General features: G+C 50.5%; 1 protein-coding gene across 2 annotated transcripts in view; it reads left to right on the plus strand.

Moving 5' to 3' along the window:
- The window catches only part of TOM1 (target of myb1 membrane trafficking protein), a 45359-nt gene that overhangs the window by 6088 nt on the left and 20312 nt on the right, over window positions 1–18959 (plus strand). For both annotated transcript variants that reach the window (XM_060025565.1, XM_060025566.1), the window contains exon 2: window positions 16873–16957. In XM_060025565.1, coding sequence (XP_059881548.1) covers window positions 16873–16957 — 85 coding nt within the window. The remainder of the gene's footprint in view (window positions 1–16872; window positions 16958–18959) is intronic.

Below are 18959 nucleotides of genomic sequence, written 5' to 3' on the forward strand. Positions count from 1 at the left end.
TGCCGCGGGGAGCCCTTGCATCTTGAAGCTCCAACTCCTTGATCCATAAGTGCTGGCGCCAGGTTAGAACCCAGAATTTCTGTCTTAAGGATAACAGGGACTAATGTCTAGAAAGGGCTTTGTGTCAGCTAGCCGCATGGTACACAGTAAGGCATCCAGGATGTGCTCCTGAGTCAGGCCAGGTGGTCTGAGTCCTGGTTTATCCTTCCCCTGCTTTGTTACCTGGAGCAAGTTACTTAACCTCTCTGTTCTCCAATTTCCTGTCTAAAAAATAAGGATAATGATAGCACGTATCAGTTGGGATTGCTGCATTGCTGTGTTGGGAAATTGTAGTATTGTCACGTTGTGAAGCATTCGGCCCGGTGCCCGCCAGACTGTAATTGTCCATAATTGTTAGCTGTTGTGATTTTTTACCCGGTATTATCATCATTGCTGGGATGTAGTCTAAGTTCGAGGCAGAGCCCAGGTGCCCACCCAGGGCCCTGGCTCCAGCACAGCCTCTGTCTGGTCTTGGTGTCACTGGGAATGAGCAGTCGCAGGCTGGGTGGCAGCCACAGCCACAGACAGGTCAGGTTTCAGGCTGCGGGGTGGAGCCGGTTCTCACTTGGGAATTAAAGCCTTTGCCTGACCCTACAGATGGAACTGGTGAATAGGTTTTGTTCCCTCCCTGAGCTCAAAGAAATAAGAGTAAAGTCCTGGAGTTCCGTCCTTCTGGTTTCAGAAAAAAACAAAAACCCTCAGTGTCTTCTAATTAGCTTGGGACCATCACCCCGTGAGAAGCAGGAGGATTCAGGACAAGTTAACTCTTTACCTTCTTACCGAGGAGGCCTCCGTCTAGGCTAGCACTCTCCAGACTTCTGCCCTTCGCGTACCACCTTTATGATATGTGTCTGCCCTTCGTGTACCACCTTTAGTTTTATTTTCAGAGTGTTTTCCTTTTGTTCACTCACTTTTTAAATTTGACCTTATCCTGTGTAATTATATCCTGAAATCATGACTTTGATAAGCTAGTTTGTGTTTTTTCCCTTCTACTCGACGTTCAAGTAAATAGGTAACTCTAAAAATGTCTTTACGTTTGCCCATGAGCGCACCTAGCATGTTCCCAGGTGGCACGTTTTGACCACGGGGACGTCAGCAGTCTGAATAGGGTCAGAGCTTAGACCCTGCATCAGAAGATGTGGGTTCAAGTGCCAGCTCCTCCCCTTCCCAGCCGCATCCCGCAGGCAAGTGACAGAACCTCCGCCCCCACGGAGGTGGGAAGCTTGACAACTGAGAAAGCACCAAAAAGTGCCACAGAGAGCCAAGCAGCTGTGCAAGACCCATGGGGAGCACCTGGGCTTTGCTCCTGCAGGGGAGGTAGAGAAAGGAAGGAGGGAGCTGGGGGGGGGGGGGGCGGGAGGAGCCAGCGAGGCCACACAGGCTGAGACCAGGAGAACTGAAGGACAGACAGAGGTGTCCCCTGTTCCAGTGGAACTTGTTTGTATTGATGCAGGATAAACCCTTGGGGTAGTTAACTTCATGTATCAACTTGGCCAGACCATGGTACCCAGATATTTAGCCAAACGTTAATCTAGATGTTTACATGAAGGTATTTTTTAGATGAAATGAACATTTAAGTCAGACTTTGAGAAAAGCAGATGACTGTCCGTAGTGTGTGTGTGTCTCATCCAATCTGTTGAATAGAAGAAAGACTGGCCTCCCAAGAAGAGGGAATTCTGCCAGCAGACGACCTTTGGACTTAAGCTGCATCTGTCCTCTGGGTCTTCAGCCTGCTGGTCTACCCGGCAGATTTTGAACTTCCCAAGCCTCCATAATAGCACGAGCAATTCCTTAAATCTCTCGATAGGTACGTACATACCTACATACGTACATTTGTCAGTAACATCTTTTACATTCGTGAGTTGGGGGAACAAAAAAAGAACGTCATATACACCTTGGCCAGCCCCTTCACGCCTCTCTACTTTCATGGCCTTGCTCCTTCTTACCTAGATAGTTTTTTAAAAGCCATCCTTCATCTAACTGAAATTTTCTTCAGTTAGGTACTATAGTTAGTTATATCAACTTTAAAATTGTGGGTTGCCAAAGTTATGCCTCTGTAAAGTATTTTAGAGTTCCTCCTGTGGCCTGTGGTTACAAAATGGCAGGGGAGAGGCAGCCAGGGCTTTGAGGAAGGATGGCTCAGCAAGTTAGGAGACGGATGGAACTTTCCATGCTAGGTCTGGAAAGAGCTATTCGTTTGGAAAATAGGCTTCAGGACAGTGCTGGCTGGGGAAAAATGAATGGCTTCTGCATGTATGTGATTTAAAAATCTATTTTATGGGAATGCTTGAAATTTTCACACAGTGATTTTTTAGGTTGATATTTTTGTAGTTGGTAACGTTTGTTTTGGTGTTAGCTGTTGTGCTAGGTGGGATGCAAAGCACATGAAGTGCATTCTCTCATTTCCTCCTCACATAACGCTGGAAGGTGAGTGCTTTAGTTATCCCTATTTTGCAGGGGAGGAACGAGGGCACAGAGAGGTTAAGGAATTCACTCAGGGACACACAGCTAGTGAGTGCTCCAGTCAGGACTTGCACTGGGATTTGTCTGTGTCCAGATCCTACTCTCCTAACTTTCCCGCCTCATTGCTTCCCCTTAGAATTGAAAGGGACCTGGCGGGTTTCCTTTAGAGTGAAAATGTCTGGGTTCAGGGTCCATCTAGGATGAGTTTGTTCCTAATGGTTCTTTCTGTATTTCTCCACCCACCACCCCAAGCTTCAGCATATTGGTTTCCTCCTCTTGCTAGCCCCCACGTAACAGAGAGCACAGGTGAAGGCACCCTCTGGTGCTGCCTCTGTTATCAGGAGAGGAAAAACTTCCCCAGGAGCCACTGGGAAGAAAATTCCACCCACACCTCAGTGGCCAGAACACAGGGCCTCTTCTGGCTGCAAGGGAGGCTAGAAAAGCTAAACAATGTGGGCCAGTGGAGAGTGTCTCTCACAGCAACGAGCTCTGCAGGAGTCAGTTCCATGCAGTAGAGTCGATAAACATCCAATGTAGTCACAGGGTGAATTAACACAAATACCATATCCCATGTGGGCAGGTGAGTGGGTTCCCACCCTGTTTCCAGGAGGACAGCACAGCTGGGTGGTGTCCCAGGTCCCAGGGGGATCGGTGGGAACGGTGAAGGCTCTAGCAGTCACTTCCAGAATGGAGTGGTCACAGGAACTGAGGATGGTAACGTGGAGGTCAGATGAAGGAGGCACACGGTGCTTTTTAAAAACATTCGCAGGACTGCTGAGCTGAAGAAAGATTAGGATTTCTGCACAACCGCTACTAAGGGATCAATGAGGCCAAAGGGTGGGAGTACTTCATTTAAATTAAAGTGCTCTAAGGGCTTACGGTCGTGGTGAATACGGCCTCATCCTTCATTCAGTCATTCATCAAACACATCCTGCAGGTTTTTCACAGGCCCGGTCATCCTGTGTGGTGTAGAGAATTCAAGGACTCACAAGCTGTAACCTCCACCCTTGAGCTCACAGCCTAATGAGAGAGACGTAGAAACAAAGAAGTAAATGCTATAGGGTTATTGTAACACTAAGCAGAGCTTGTGGTTGTGGTGTGCGCAGAGTGCCGTTGGCCCAGCGTGGAGGGGAAGGCCCTCTGGGGGTCAGGGCAGGCCCCGCAGGGAGCAGCGGGCAGAAGGCCCAGGCGATGGGAGGAGGAAGCGGGGAGAAGGCCGGTCTGCACGCAGCAGGCTGCCACCAGGCTTCGGGGTACCTCGGCTGCAAGTGACCGAGAGACAGGCGAGCCGGCCCCACGCGCTGGGCTTACTTGGCAAGAAGTCGGAAGGTCGGCAGTTCCAGGATTGGTCTCACAGATCCACGATGTATTGCAACGTCCAGGCTTTTTCTTTCTCTGTCCTGAATATGTTGGCTTTGTGTCCTGAGCGTGTCACCTCGGCCCGAGCTCCAGGCGCCGTGCTCCCATGCTGGCTCCCAGAAGAGAGGACAGAAGGAGACCGGGGGGTGGGGGGGTGGACAAGGCTCTCCCCTCCCCGACAAGGCCCCGCCGACACCCTGTACTGCCCAGGGATCCGGACTGGGTAGCTCACCCACTCCTGGACCGGGCTCTGGCAAAGGGGAGAGAGGTTGCTGCTTTGGGTGGGGAAGAGGAAGGAGCGGCTGGGGGGCAGGCTAGGGGGTGTCTGTGCCTGATTCCCTCTGTCTGGCTTTGAAGACTGGTCTGCCAAGCCATTGGCATCATTGCCTTTCTCCTCCAGCTGCCTTGCTCCCTCCTGACCCTCAGCCTCCCTTGGGCTCCTGGATCTTTCCCCGTCTCAGCACGGCCTTTTCTCCCTCCTTCAGGTCCTTCAGACTGACCCTCAGGCCCCTCGTCTCTGCTCTTCTTCCCGTCATCCCTGAGGTTTCATCACGGATTCATTCATTCAGCACGTGCTCTTCCTCTACCAGGAACGTCCCTCCTCACCTTCCCCAACCTGGCAGCTTGTGCTCTGTGCTCAGTTCAGTCGGCACCTCCTCACCGGAGCCTTCCCGGTTCCCCTGAGGTGCTGACCCCCTGCTCCCGGCTTCCACAGCGCCCCAGACTGACCTCAGTCACATCACCTGTCATTTTGCACTGAACACGCCTGTCCAGCTGTTCTCACTGACCGCTGTAGGGCCTCCCTAAGGGCAGGGATTCTCTTCTCCCTCTTTGCCTCTCTAGCACCTGGCACAGGGCACAGGCCTCTCTAGCACCTGGCACAGTAGCTGCTCCGAGCATGTCGTAGGACGGAGAATAGATGGGCGGGAAGAGGGCATCTAGGAGGCAACTGGGGGGCAGATGGGATAAAGGGGTACTGGGCAAGGGATGGAGGCAGCTGGTGGGTGGGGGGAGTGGAGTCAAGCAAAAGGGTGGGTACTACTTACAGCAGATTCCAAACAGCATATCATTTCGTTCATAAATATTTCAGCTTGTCTCTTAAGGGCATGGAATAGGATTCCCATGTAGGAACCAACAAACAAGCCATAATCACAATACCATTACACACTTTAAAAAAAAATTATGCAGATGTGTTTTTTAAAGCCTGAAAACAGTAAAGACTAGAAGGAAATCTCCTCAGAGGTTCACCATGGTTCCTTTGAGTGACGTTAGTAGGTGGCCGTTACACTGGAAAGATGACATTCCATGAATGTGGACTAAAAACAAAACGGCTGTGGGCACCTTTGCAGGGGTGCCAGTCATGGGAGAAGGATCTCGAAAGAGGGCCCCCATGGGAGCTCTGGGTAGAGCTGACGCACCGTGTCACTGCTTTCTTGATCACGGTCAGCTAACTCCCATTCTATCCCTATCCCCCGGGTGGGTGAGCCCTGCCCTAGACCTGGTCATAGTCAAGGTGGGACTAGGGCTGCTATCGGCCTTGACCTTTAAGACAGTTCCTTACTATTTACAAACCATATTTCATTGAATCTAGAAAGAAAAATCTACCAGCTGAGCTCTGACAGGTCATCGTTTGTAAGAAACATCCCAGTATCAGAGGGGCTCAAGAGTGGACAAGGGGGGAATTCCCTGGCGGTGGTTAGGACTCCACACTTTCACTGCCGGGGCCCAGGTTCGATCCCTGGTCAGGCAACTAAGATCACGCAAGCCGTGTGGCGTGGCCAAAAATAAAAGAAGAGTGGACAAGGGAGCTTAGGGTCAGTGAAACATGAGGAATGTTCCCCGGGATGGGGTGGGGACAGGTGCTCAGCACTGAACTGGGGCGGCAAGGGGGTCTGGAGGCTCGGCCGCTCCTTCCGCAGACGTTGGCCGGACCTCTACCCTCCTTCCCACCAGAGGGTAGGCCCCGGTGAGACAGAGATGTCCCCGGAGCTCAGGGTCCAGCCGAGGCAGGCGGGGGCAGAGCAGAGGGAGAGCACACGGGTCCAGAGGCCCCCCGGGCCCGTCTCTGCATCCCTGTACTCCACTGCCAGGTGTGGGCATCAGCTGTGCCCACACGTGGTGGCGGCTGTAGGGCAGTAACAAGAGGTCCACGCCGCGTCCTGCGCAGGCTGACATGCAGCGAAGGCCGGTCATTTGGTCGCTGTTGTCCACAGTGTTACTGCCACAGTGCGGGATGAGGCCTGGCACGGTTTGCCCAGTTGGAGGTGACACTGCGGGGCTGACACTGGGGTAGGGCCTTAAAAGCCGTCCCCATCGGCTCGTCTGAATCTCAGCCCCTCTACTGTCTCAGTGCCTGCTCTTTTCCGTCGGGGCATTTTTGCCGTCTGTAATGTCACTTGTGGCCGCCCACCAGACTGTAGACTTCCCAAGGGCAGGACCTGGTTGGTTTTGCTCTCTGACGTCTCCCAGGGCCTACGGGACACATGCTGAGTATGTTCGAGAGGCACGTAATCTAGTGGTTAAGGGTACGGATTTGGGAACCAGACCTCTTTGGGTTCAAACCTCTGCTCTGCAACATACAAGCTGTGTGACCATGGGCAAGCCACTGGCCTCTCTGTGCCCCTCAGCGTACCCATCCTCTGCCTTAGGGGCTGTGGTGAGGGCCGGCGGAGCTGCTGTGAAGTGCAGAGCCCCGTGTTTGGTGTGTGGTGACAGCCCAGCGAGTCAGTGTGGTGGGCCGGTGGGGGGTGGTCTCGTCATCACCTGTGAACCAGTGCCGGCCTGAAGGGGAGCCGGGCGTCCCAGGCAGAAGCCCCAACGCCTGAAAGAACAAGGTCCGCAAAGGGAGGGAGAACAACACAGTGGGTCGGGGCTGAGCTCAGCCCCAGCTGTCCCTCTCAGCCCCTGAAAAGGTCCGGTTTTTGACCCTCAGGCAGTGGGGGGTCATGGATGACATTTAGACAGAGAAAAGCACTGGTTGGATTTATGTTGGAAGAGGAGAGTGTGGAGGTGACGGTCCAGGTCTGGGTGGGAGACAGTGCCTGAGCCAGGGCCGTGGCCATGATGATGGAGGCGTTGAGCAGCTGGAACCCTCAGCTGGAGCCCCGGTGAGTGAACATGCAGGGTGGTGGGGAGAAGGCTCTAGGCTGTTGCCCTCGGGCTGACCTGGCAGGAGGTGGTCAGTGTGACTCACATCCACAGTGCTGACCACGGGTCCCCTGATTGCCGCGGAAATGGCTTCCTGCAAAGCAGGGCTTCCCCAGTGGCCGAGAGGGCAGGCTCGCCAGATACCCAGGGTGCCCCCGAGGATGCGCAGGCTGACACCAGGGCCCCGGGGCTGGAGAGTGTCTGGTGGCCACTCTTTGCTGCTCTCGGTCCAAGTCACAGTCATGGGACTTAGCAGTGACCCGTCGCTGCCCTTTAGCTGACACCATACGTACATTGTCTGGCTGAAGAGTCCCAACACCTGTGAGGGAGGCAGTCAGTCTTCTCCTGGTTTCACAGATGAGGAAACCGAGACTCCGAGGCTCGGATCCTTGCGTGTGGCGTCCGAGTTCAGAGGTGGGGCCAGGCTCATCCCACTCCAAAGCTGCGCCACCGCCCAGCCCAGCTGTGCGGGCACCAGCCCCACGTGGAGAGGACAGAGCAGACAGAAAGACGCCCGGGGACCCCATCCACCGCCCGCCAGCCCCTGACGACAGCAGGTGGTTTGCAGGACCCAGCTTCCTCAGGAGCTAGGGACAAGGGCAGGGCCTCCGAAGGTTACCGCCAACAGCCCAGAGCTGGACAAGTCAGCGGGCTGTCTTTTAGAACTGGTAACCATTGTCAGTGTTTTTATCCCCCCTTCTTAAAATAGCCAGCTGAGTTACTTTTGTGGTTAAAACCAAAAATAGAACACATATCCCCAGATTCCTGTGGGTTTAAATTTCTGCCCTTAACGGAGCATGCCTGCCCCTTGGACATGTTTATTAAGGAAGTCTTAGACTTCTCCCAGATCTGAGGGGAGGGGTCTGGGTACACCTCTCTTCTGGAATTGATCAGATGGCTCTTGTCTCTCTTCTGCCCTTCCTCCTCTTCCTCTCCACCCCCCCACACCTATTTAGACTGACTGAAGCTCCCCCCTTTCCCCCGACTCCCTCCAAAAAACTCCATTCTCTTAATGGCTCTGCCCACGACTGGCACTCAGGACTAAAGAACTTGGCACCTGTACTCAGGTTAGCATCAGACTCGCGCTCCAGGGGTCCTGACGCATCCACCTTGGTTCCTTGGGATGGCTTGCCTCTTACTCATAAATGTCCCAGCTGCCCCCTTAGCTGCCCGCTTGCCGTTCCAAAATGATCATAATCCCTTCTGAAACCCCGCCCTTCTCTCCCACAGGAGAAGGGAGGCGCCCATCGTTTTCAGCGGTCACTGGGAGAGGTCATAGGGGATCAATGGTGGGACCACTGAGAGGGCTGCTAGTGGAGGAGGGGGCAGATGGCCTGAGGGGTCCAGGCGGATCCTTCTGGAAAAGCAGAGCTCCCTGACTCCTGATGGGAGGCGGGGGCAGTGGCATCCACAGCCATCCTCCCTTTCCACCAGGTGTGACCTCTCCAGGCCTCAGGTTCCTCATTAGACAAGGGAATAGTGTAGCCTTATAGGTGTGAGGGTTGAATCACCTTTACATAAACAGCTAACAGCTAACAAATGCTTGGTGTTACCTAGCATCTAACTTGGGAAGTTAAAATATTCCCGTTGTGGAAGGGCCCAGCTGGGGGCAAGGGAGCCTTTGAAGGGGCATGGGAGGGACACAGTCACTTTCAAGCTCCGGAAGGTTCACTCTGGGTCAGCATGGAGGACGCATGGGGGCAGGGAGGCAGGAGGAGCCGAGGCGTGGCTGACGAGGGCGGGGCGGTGGCCCAGCTGGGGCAGTGGCCCAGGGCAAGGCGGGAAGGGAAGGCCAGGCCGGGATGGAGAGAGCCTCAGGGGCTGGAACTGGCAGGACTCAGGGGCCCCTTAGAGGCGGTCGGGAGTCAGGTTGGCGAATCCCCCAGGCCAGGAAGTCACTGAGACGTGGCTTCCGAAGGAGGAGCAGTTCTGCGTGGTTGACCAGCCATCGTCCCCCAGACCCTCCAAAGCAGGGCCCAGCCCCCCGCTCAGGAGGCACTTGTCCAGCTCTCTTTGGTTCTTCTTATGTGGTTCAGTATGTGTGTGACTCCCGGGGTGGGAGTGTGGCCCAGAGAAGCCACGCCCAGGACATAGTTGTGGGATGAGCGAGTCCATCTTTCACCCATTTAAAGGGCAACCTTTCTCATCCCCTCTCTCAGCCCTAACCCAGGAGCAAAGCAACCCACCCAGCTGCTGGGTCCATACCTGGATGCCTCAGCTGCCTGGCATGTGTCCTGGGCCACCCTGGCACCCATCCAGCCCGCAGGACCCAAGGGGGACCCAGGGTGGAACTGAAGTCAGGCCAGTTTCAAAACCAGGATCATGGAAGCCACCGTTGTAGGGAGCTGACTGTGCCAGCCCAGCCCAGGCTCTGCCCACAGGATGGGGCTGCCTGCCCAGCTGGAAGAGGGCCCTGCCCAGTCACACGGAGTCTGCCCCGTCTATCCTGACGGGCCTGGCTCGGAGTGCGGCTTCTCTGGGCACCGCAGGGCAGGGACCGTGTCCATCTGTCCACACTGCATCCCCAGTGCCTAGAGCAGGCCTGCCACGTCAGTAGCTGTGCGACGGACGCGTGAGGGGCCTCACCCGAGAGCAGGGTGGTGAGAGAGCCTCCCTTGCACCATCGCGTGGAATAAGAGCTCCGTGTGCCCGGTCCATCGGGGCTCCTGGGAGATGCCCACAGAGCTATGCCCGCGGGTGCACTCAGGCCGCGGGTGTGAGGGCTCTGAGCCTGGAGCCAGGTTCTGAAGCTGAAGACACAGCCATGATGGGGGAACTTGGCTACTGCCCTAAACGCTGATCCAACCGATGGTTAAAAACTCGTGTGTGGTCCTGACAGACCCGCAGGAGTAACGTGCGGGGCGGAATCTTGCCTGAGACAAGCAGAGTATGGAATTGTCTCTGCACACTCTGCTGGAACTTGGTCTTTTTCTTTTTTTTTTTAACATCTTTATTGGAGTATACTTGCTTTACAGTGTTGTGTTAGTTTCTGCTGTATAACAAAGTGAATCAGCTGTACGTATACATATACCCCCATATCCCCTCCCTCTTGCGTCTCCCTCCCGCCCTCCCTATCCCACCCCTCTAGGTGGTCACAAAGCACCGAGCTGATCTTCCTGTGCTATGCGGCTGCTTCCCACTAGCCATTTATTTTACATTTGGTAGTGTATATGTGTCCATGCCACTCTCTCACTTCATCCCAGCTTACCCTTTCCCCCTCTCCGTGTCCTCAAGTCCATTCTCTACGTCTGTGTCTTTATTCCTGTCCTGGACCTAGGTTCATCAGAACCAATTTTTTTTTTTTTAGATTCCATATATATGTGTTAGCATACGGTATTTGTTTTTCTCTTTCTGACTTACTTCACTCTGTATGGCAGACTCTAGGTCCATCCACCTCACTACAAGTAATTCAATTACCTTTCTTTATATGGCTGAGTAATATTCCATTGTATGTATGTGCCACATCTTCTTTATCCATTCATCTGTCGATGGACACTTAGGTTGCTTCCATGTCCTGGCTATTGTAAACAGTGCTGCAGTGAACACTGTGGTACGTGACTCTTTTTGAATTATGATTTTCTCAGGGTATATGCCCAGTAGTGGGATTGCTGGGTCGTATGGTAGTTCTATTTTTAGTTTTTTAAGGAACCTCCATACTGTTCTCCATAGTGGCTGTATCAATTTACATTCCAACCAACAGTGCAAAAGTGTTCCCTTTTCTCCACACCCTCTCCAGCATTTATTGTTGGTAGATTTTGATGATGGCTATTCTCACTGGTGTGAGGTGATACCTCATTGTAGTTTTTATTTGCATTTCTCTAATGATTAGTGATGTTGAGCATCTCTTCATGTGTTTGTTGGCAATCTGTATATCTTCTTTGGAGAAATGTCTATTTAGGTCTTCTGCCCATTTTGGGGTTGGGTTGTTTGTTTTTTTGATATTGAGCTGCATGAGCTGCTTGTATATTTTGGAGGTTAATCCTTCGTCAGTTGCTTCCTTTGCAAATATTTTCTCCCATTCTGAGGGTTGTCTTTTCGTGTTTTTTATGGTTTCCTTTGCTGTGCAAAAGCTTTTAAGTTTCATTACGTCCCATTTGTTTATTTTTGTTTTTATTTCCATTCCTCTAGGAGTTGGGTCTAAAAGGACCTTGCTGTGATTTATGTCATAGAGTGTTCTGCCTATGTTTTCCTTTTTATAGTGTCTGGCCTTCCATTTAGGTCTTTAATCCATTTTGAGTTCATTTTTGTGTATGGTGTTAGGAAGTGTTCTAATTTCATTCTTTTACTTGTAGCTGTCCAGTTTTCCCAGCACCACTTATTGAAGAGGCTGTCTCTTCTCCATTGTATACTCTTGCCGCCTTTATCAAAGATAAGGTGACCATATGTGCGTGGGTCTATCTCTGGGCTTTCTATCCTGTTCCATTGATCTATATTTCTGTTGTTGTGCCAGTACCATACTGTCTTGATTACTGATTACTGCTTTGTAGTATAGTCTGAAGTCCGGGAGCCTGATTCCTCCAGCTCCATTTTTCTTTCTCAAGATTGTTTTGGCTATTCGGGGTCTTTTGTGTTTCCATACAAATTGTGCAATTTTTTGTTCTAGTTCTGTGAAAAATGCTATTGGTAGTTTGATAGGGATTGCATTGAATCTGTAGATTGCTTTGGGTAGTAGAGTCATTTTCACAATGTTGATTCTTCCATAGTATATCTCTCCATCTGTTTGTATCATCTTTAGTTTCTTTCATCAGTGTCTGATAGTTTTCTGCATACAGGTCCTTTGTCTCCTTAGGTAGGTTTATTCCTAGGTAGTTTATTCTTTTTGTTGCAATGGTAAATGGGAGTGTTTCCTTAATTTCTCTTTCAGATTTTTCATCATTAGTATGTATAGGAATGCAAGAGATTTCTGTGCATTAATTTTGTATCCTGCTAGTCTACCAAATTCATTGATTAGCTCTAGTAGCTTTCTGGTAGCGTCTTTAGGATTCTCTATGTTTAGTATCATGTCATCTGCAAACAGTGACAGTTTTATTTCTTCTTTTCCAATTTGGATACCTTTTATTTCTTTTTCTTCTGACTGCTGTGGCTAAAACTTCCAAAACTATGTTGAATAATAGTGGTGAGAGTGGGCAACTTTGTCTTGTTCCTGATCTTAGAGGAAATAGTTTCAGTTTTTCACCATTGAGAACAATGTTGGCTATGGGTTTGTCATATATAGCCTTTATTATGTTGAGATAGGTTCCCTCTATGCCTACTTTCTGGAGAGTTTTTATCATAAATGGGTGTTGACTTTTGTCAAAAGCTTTTTCTGCATCTATTGAGATTATCGTATGGTTTTTCTCCTTCAATTTGTTAATGTGGTGTATCACATTGATTGATTTGCATATATTGAAGAATCCTTGCATTCCTGGGATAAACCCCACTTGATCATGGTGTATGATCCGTTTAATGTGCTGTTGGATTCTGTTTGCTAGTATTTTGTTGAGGATTTTTGCACCTATGTTCATCAGTGATATTGGTCTGTAATTTTCTTTTTTTGTAGCATCTTTGTCTGGTTTTGGTATCATGGTGATGGTGGCCTCGGAGAATGAGTTTGGGAGTGTTCCTTCTCTGCTATATTTTGGAAGAGTTTGAGAAGGAAGCTCTTCTCAAATGTTAGCTCTTTAATAAATGTTTGATAGAATTCCCCTGCGAAGCCATCTGGTCCTGGGCTTTTGTTTGTTGGAAGATTTTTAATCACAGTTTCAATTTCAGTGCTTGTGCTTGGTCTGTTTATATTTTCTATTTCTTCCTGGTTCAGTCTCTGAAGGTTGTGCTTTTCTAAGAATTTGTTCATTTCTTCCAGGTTGTCCATTTTATTGGCATATGGTTGCTTGTAGTAATCTCTCGTGATCCTTTGTATTTCTTCAGTGTCAGTTGTTACTTCTCCTTTTTCATTTCTAATTGTATTGATTTGAGTCTTCCTTTTTTTTCTTGATGAGTCTGGCCAATGGTTTATCAATTTTGTTTATTTTCTCAAAGAACCAGCTTTTAGTTTTATTGATCTTTGCTATTGTTTCCTTCATTTCTTTTTCATTTATTTCTGCTCTGATCTTTATGATTTCTTTCCTTCTGCTAACTGGGGTTTTTTTGTTCTTCTTTCTCTAATTGCTCTAGGTGTAAGGTGAGGTTGTTTATTTGAGTTGTTTCTTGTTTCTTGAGGTAGAATTGTAGTGCTATAAATGTCCCTCTTAGAACTGATTTTGCTGCATCCCATAGGTTTTAGGTCGTCATGTTTTCATTGCCATTTGTTTCTAAGTATTTTTTGATTTCCTCTTTGATTTCTTCAGCGATCTATGGATTATTTAGTAGCATATTATTTAGCCTCCAAGTGTTTGTATTTTTTACAGATTTTTTCCTGTAATTGATATCTAGTCTCATAGCATTGTGGTCAGAAAAGGTACTTGATACGATTTCAATTTTTTAAATTTACCAAGGCTTGATTTGTGACCCAAGGTATGATCTATCCTGGAGAATGTTCCATGAGCACATGAGAAGAAAGTGTATTCTGTTGTTTTGCATGGAAAGTCCTATAAATATCAGTTAAGTCCGTCTTGTTTAATGTATCATTTAAAGCTTGTGTTTCCTTACTTATTTTCATTTTGGATGATCTGTCCATTGGTGAAAGTGGGGTGTTAAAGTCCCCTACTATTATTGTGTTCCTGTTGATTTCCCCTTTTATGGCTGTTAGCATTTGCCTTATATATTGAGGTGCTCCTATGTTGGGTGCATAAATATTTACAATTGTTATATCTTCTTCTTCGATTGATCCCTTGATCATTATGCAGTGTCCTTCTTTGTCTCTTGTGATAGTCTTTATTTTAAAGTCTATTTTGTCTGATATGAGAATTGCTGCTCCAGGTTTCTTTTGATTTCCATTTGCATGGAATACCTTTTTCCATCCCCTCACTTTCAGTCTGTACATGTCCCTAGGTGTGAAGTGGGTCTCTTGTAGACAGCATATGTATGGGTCTTGTTTTGTATCCATTCAGCCAGTCTGTGTGTTTTGGTTGGAGCATTTAATCCATTTACGTTTGAGGTAATTATCGATATGTATGTTCCTATTACCATTTTCTTAATTGTTTTGGGTTTGTCTTTATAGGTCTTTTCCTTCTCTGTGTTTCCTGCCTAGAGAAGTTCCTTTAGCATTTGTTGTAGAGCTGGTTTGGTGGTGCTGAATTCTCTTAGCTTTCACTTGTCTGTAAAGGTTTTAATTTCTCCATTGAATCTGAATGAGATCCTTGCTGGGTAGAGTAATCTTGGTTGTAGGTTTTCCCTTTCATCACTTTAAGTATGTCCTGCCACTCCCTTCTGGCTTGCAGAGTTTCTGCTGAAAGATCAGCTGTTAACCTTATGGGGATTCCCTTGTATGTTATTTGTTGTTTTTCCCTTGATGCTTTTAATATTTTTTTCTTTGTATTTAATTTTTGATAGTTTGATTAATATGTGTCTTGGCGTGTTTCTCCTTGGATTTATCCTGTATGGGACTCTCGGCGCTTCCTGGACTTGATTGACAATTTCCTTTCCCATATTAGGGAAGTTTTCCACTATAATCTCTTCAAATACTTTCTCAGGCCCTTTCTTTTTCTCTTCTTCTTCTGGAACCCCTATAATTCGAATGCTGGTGCGTTTAGTTTTGCCCCAGAGGCCTCTGAGACTGTCCTCAGTTCTTTTCATTCTTTTTTCTTTATTCTGCTCTGCAGTAGTTATTTCCACCATTTTACCTTCCAGCTCACTTATCCGTTCTTCTGCCTCAGTTATCCTGTCATTGATTCCTTCTAGAGTATTTTTAATTTCAGTAATTGTGGTGTTCATCACTGTTTGTTTGCTCTTTAGTTCTCCTTGATCCTTGTTAAACGTTCCTTGTATTTTCTCCCTTCTGTTTCCGAGATTTTGGATCATCTTATTACTGTCATTATTGTGAATTCTTTTTCAGGTAGGTTGCATATTTCATCTTCATTTATTTGGTCTTGTAGGTTTTTACCTTGCTCCTTCCTCCGTAAAAATTTTTTTGTCATTTCTTTTTTTTGTTTTTGATGGGTGGTGCTGTATTCCTGTCTTACTGGTTGTTTGGCCTGAGACGTCCAGCACTGGAGTTTGCAGGCAGTTAGATAGAGCCGGGTCTTGGTGCTGAGATGAGGACCTCTGGGAGGCCTCACTCCGATTGATATTCCCTGGGGTCTGAGGTTCTCTGTTAGTCCAGTGGTTTGGACTCGGAGCTCCCACCACAGGAGCTCAGGCCCAACCTCCGGCCTGGGAACCAAGATCCCGCAAGCCGGTCACTGGGGGTTCCTCCCGTCCCCTTAAGTGTCTGTGGTCCCTCACCAGTGCCTGGTAAGTGCCCTGGTTGGAAGGAGACACGGATTCTGCATCCTCCTAGTACGCCATCTTGTGTCCAGTTGGAACTTGTTTTAAAGTCAGGTCTGCATGAGGATGGAATCTAGAAGATGGAGAGGGCAGGGAAAGTGGGTGATGTGAACGCAAGGACAGCACTTCGGGGGTTTTTTTTTTGATTTTTTTTTTTGACTGCGTTGGGTCCTTGTTGCTGTGCACGGGCTTTTTCTAGTTGCGGTGAGCGGGGGCTACTCTTCGTTGCAGTGCACGGGCTTCTCATTGCAGTGGCTTCTCTTGTTGCAGAGCAACAAGGCGCCCGGGTTTCAGGAGTTGTGGCTTGCGGGCTGTGGAGCACAGGCTCAATAGTTGTGGCGCACAGGCTTAGTTGCTCCGCGGCATGTGGGATCTTCCCGGATCAGGGCTCGAACCCGTGTCCCCTGCATTGGCAGACGGATTCTTAACACTGCACCACCAGGGAAGCCCCAGCACTTCGATTTTAAAGAACGTTTTTGAACGTCCTATAGTATGTTCTGTTCCTGTGTTCACTGTTCGCCCACCTCCTCTCACACTAGAGCACACGAAAGGCAGCCGGGTCCCAACACTGAGCAGATCTTACAGCAAAGGGCCACCAACTGTGGCCTCGACAGGCCTGGAGAATCTCGTAGTGGCTCCTGGCCTGGAGACCTGACCCCAAGAACCAGATAGACAGGATGGTTGCACAGCATTGTGAATGTAGTAAATGCCACTGAACCGTTCACTTTAAAATGGTTAATTTTATGTTGTGTGACTTTCACCTCAATTGAAAAACAATAAAAAAGACCCACCGCCCACTGAGTACCTGTTTTGCACCAAGTACCATGCATTTGCCTGGTTTGCATCATCAGACACCCTGGGGCGCTTCTACCCACCTACAGACAAGCTAGCTTGTAGAGGAAGACCACGGCCAGGCCTCCTGTTGGTAACAGAGTCGGGATTTAAAACCCTGTGTCCTTGGCTTTGGAGGTAAAGAATATCTCTGGGAGATTTGAGAGGAAACTGGGGACCTCCAGGAAGAGGGAGCTGGGGGCAGGGGAGGCCGGTAGATTTACTCTCCATTCGATGCCTCTTTGGAGCTTTTGAACCATTTTGAACCATGTGAATGGTTTCCAAGTCAAAAGATAATAAAAGGGTCAAGAGGGAACATTTCTTTACAAAAATCTAAAACAAAACCCTGTCTCTATATTGTCGTGTCAAAAACAAGCACTCTGAGGCCAGGCCCCCTGAACCCCCGTCCCGCTCACCCACCTGGTAGACTCAGCCGTGGCTCCCTCCCCGGCCTCGCACGGCTACTCTAACAATTAAGTGACGAAATGGGGCAATGAAGGTGACACCATTTATATGGTGCCTGGCCCATCTCGGGTGCCCGGAAAGCACCCATTGTCCTCCCCACTCCCGCTGAGTTTGTCCGTCTGGGAACCCCACACGCTGGTGTGACCTGTGGTTTCTTGTCCTCAGAGAAAGCTACAGATGGCTCCCTGCAGAGCGAGAACTGGGCACTCAACATGGAGATCTGCGACATCATCAATGAGACCGAGGAAGGGTGAGGACCCCAGGGGAGAGGCGGGACGCCGGCGGGGCGGCCACAACAGCGCGCCTTAAACGTTTCGGAACCACGATCTAGTCTGACTGTCTCATCAAATGGATGAGAAGCCCAGAGATATGGGGTGTGCGGCCCACCCAGCAGCAGCAGTGCAGTCGACTGGCCCTTCCTAGGACGTCACCTGGAAGGCATCTTCCTAGGACAAGGCCAGCTGGCAGCTCTTAGAATTAGGAGAAAGCCCCAAGCCCCACCTGCATGCCGCAGGCTAGACTGTGCAGCAGGGACCCCTAGCTTCCCCAGTGAGCAAGAACGGACTTTCGTTTCCTTAAGCTCTGAGGCCAGCAGGGAGGGTTGCTGCCACAGGGAGGGGAGTAGACGTGCAGTGGAACCGAGAGGCTGGTCAAGGTTAGCCTTGGCCGAGCATTTCTGGTGCTCGGGTCCCGGCATCCTGCTTGGGATCAGGCAGCCCCGCCAGAGATGTGGTGTGGGGCAAGCACCGTGGTCCTGGCTCCTGGGCTCTGACCGGCATCACTGACCAGCGGTGTGACCTTGGGCAAATCACTTTACCTCTCTGGGTCTTTGTCTCAGAAAAGAGCTCTTCCACCCTTCCAGCAATCTGCCCAAGGCCCTGAGGGGAGCAGCGAGGGGATGGATGCAGGGTCACTGTCCTTCTCAGGAGAAACCAGGGAAGGGTTGGGAGGGGTGTGATGACCACAGCCAGCAAGAAGCGCCAGATGAGGCCTCTGTTCCAGAAAAACAGGCTCCGCAGTTGGAGCAGGCCTCAGTTCTCTCCCCGTCTTTCACTGGGATGGTCCATTTGCCCTGCGAGGGTTCCTCTCACCACGTGGTGCTTTGTGCGTGGAGGGAGCAGACGGGGAGCACCCAGCTCAGAGCCTGAGGAGGCTGTGGGAGTCTGCAGCACACGGTCAAGGCCAATTAGGACTGCACGGGGGCTGCCAGAACCTTCCAGCTCCCCAGCCGTGTGCCATGGGCTTGCCGAGGCGCTGGGAGGGGACACGCCCCCCTGCATCTGGACTCATAAGTGTCGGGGGTGAGAGTGGTGGGCGGGCGGCAGGGCCACCAAGAGAGGAGACTGAGGCAGAAAACCTCACTGAGCCTCTTCTTGAATGTCGGGGCTGAAAGTCACTGCTGTGTCCTTGGAGAAGCAAGTCCCCATCTCCCTTGTAAACGTCGGCAGAACTGGGGTCAGACTTGTTCAGGTGCTATTGATTTGAGCACCTCCTGGGTTCCAGGCTCTGCACGAGGCCCAGGGGACCCAGCAGTGAGCCAGGCAGATGTGACCCTTGACCTCACAGAGCTTGTCATCTAAGCTTTAGTCTCTCGTCCACTCCCGCCTTGGGTTGTGTGTGGCCTCCGTGCCACCCACTTTGTGCTGTGCTCCTGGCAGAGTACTAGACACACGGTAGGCCCACAGTAGTGGCACACAGGCCAGAACTTCTGGGTCACTCTGTAAGGAGTGGAAGCAAGTCCCTTTAGAGAGCTGACGTGGCCACAGGGGAGTGGCCAAGCCAGGAACAGAAGCCACCTTCCCCTGAGATGGAGCCCAGAGGGCGAGGGGCTGCCCCAGGGCATTGGGTTGAAAAGCGCCCTCACACTTCAGGGGCAGGGTCCCACCCCGTTAGGGGCCGTGGCCCTTCACCCCTCGTGTCATCTCCGTCACAGCCACCCCCACGCAAGTCTCTTCCAGAAAGCCTTGCCTGCCGCCGTCACTCCTGTCGGGGGCCCATGTCATGTCAGGGTTCCCGACTCTGTCGACTCGCCCGTGATGGCTTTGGCACTGACAGATGCCCAGCAGACAGCAGGACAGGCCCTCCCCGGCCTAAGAAGCGTTGCTTGAGCTCCTGTAGCGTGCTGGGCTCTGGGGAGGCAAAGTGTCAGAGGAGGACGCCACCCCTGGCCTCTAGGGAGCATCCTCTCTAGCCAGGCAGTCCCAGGGTCAGTGCACCCAGGAGATGGAGGACTGGGGAAGCGCCACGGGCGA

The sequence above is a fragment of the Delphinus delphis genome, chromosome 11 (assembly GCF_949987515.2).
Source record: "Delphinus delphis chromosome 11, mDelDel1.2, whole genome shotgun sequence".
NCBI lineage: Eukaryota > Metazoa > Chordata > Mammalia > Artiodactyla > Delphinidae > Delphinus > Delphinus delphis.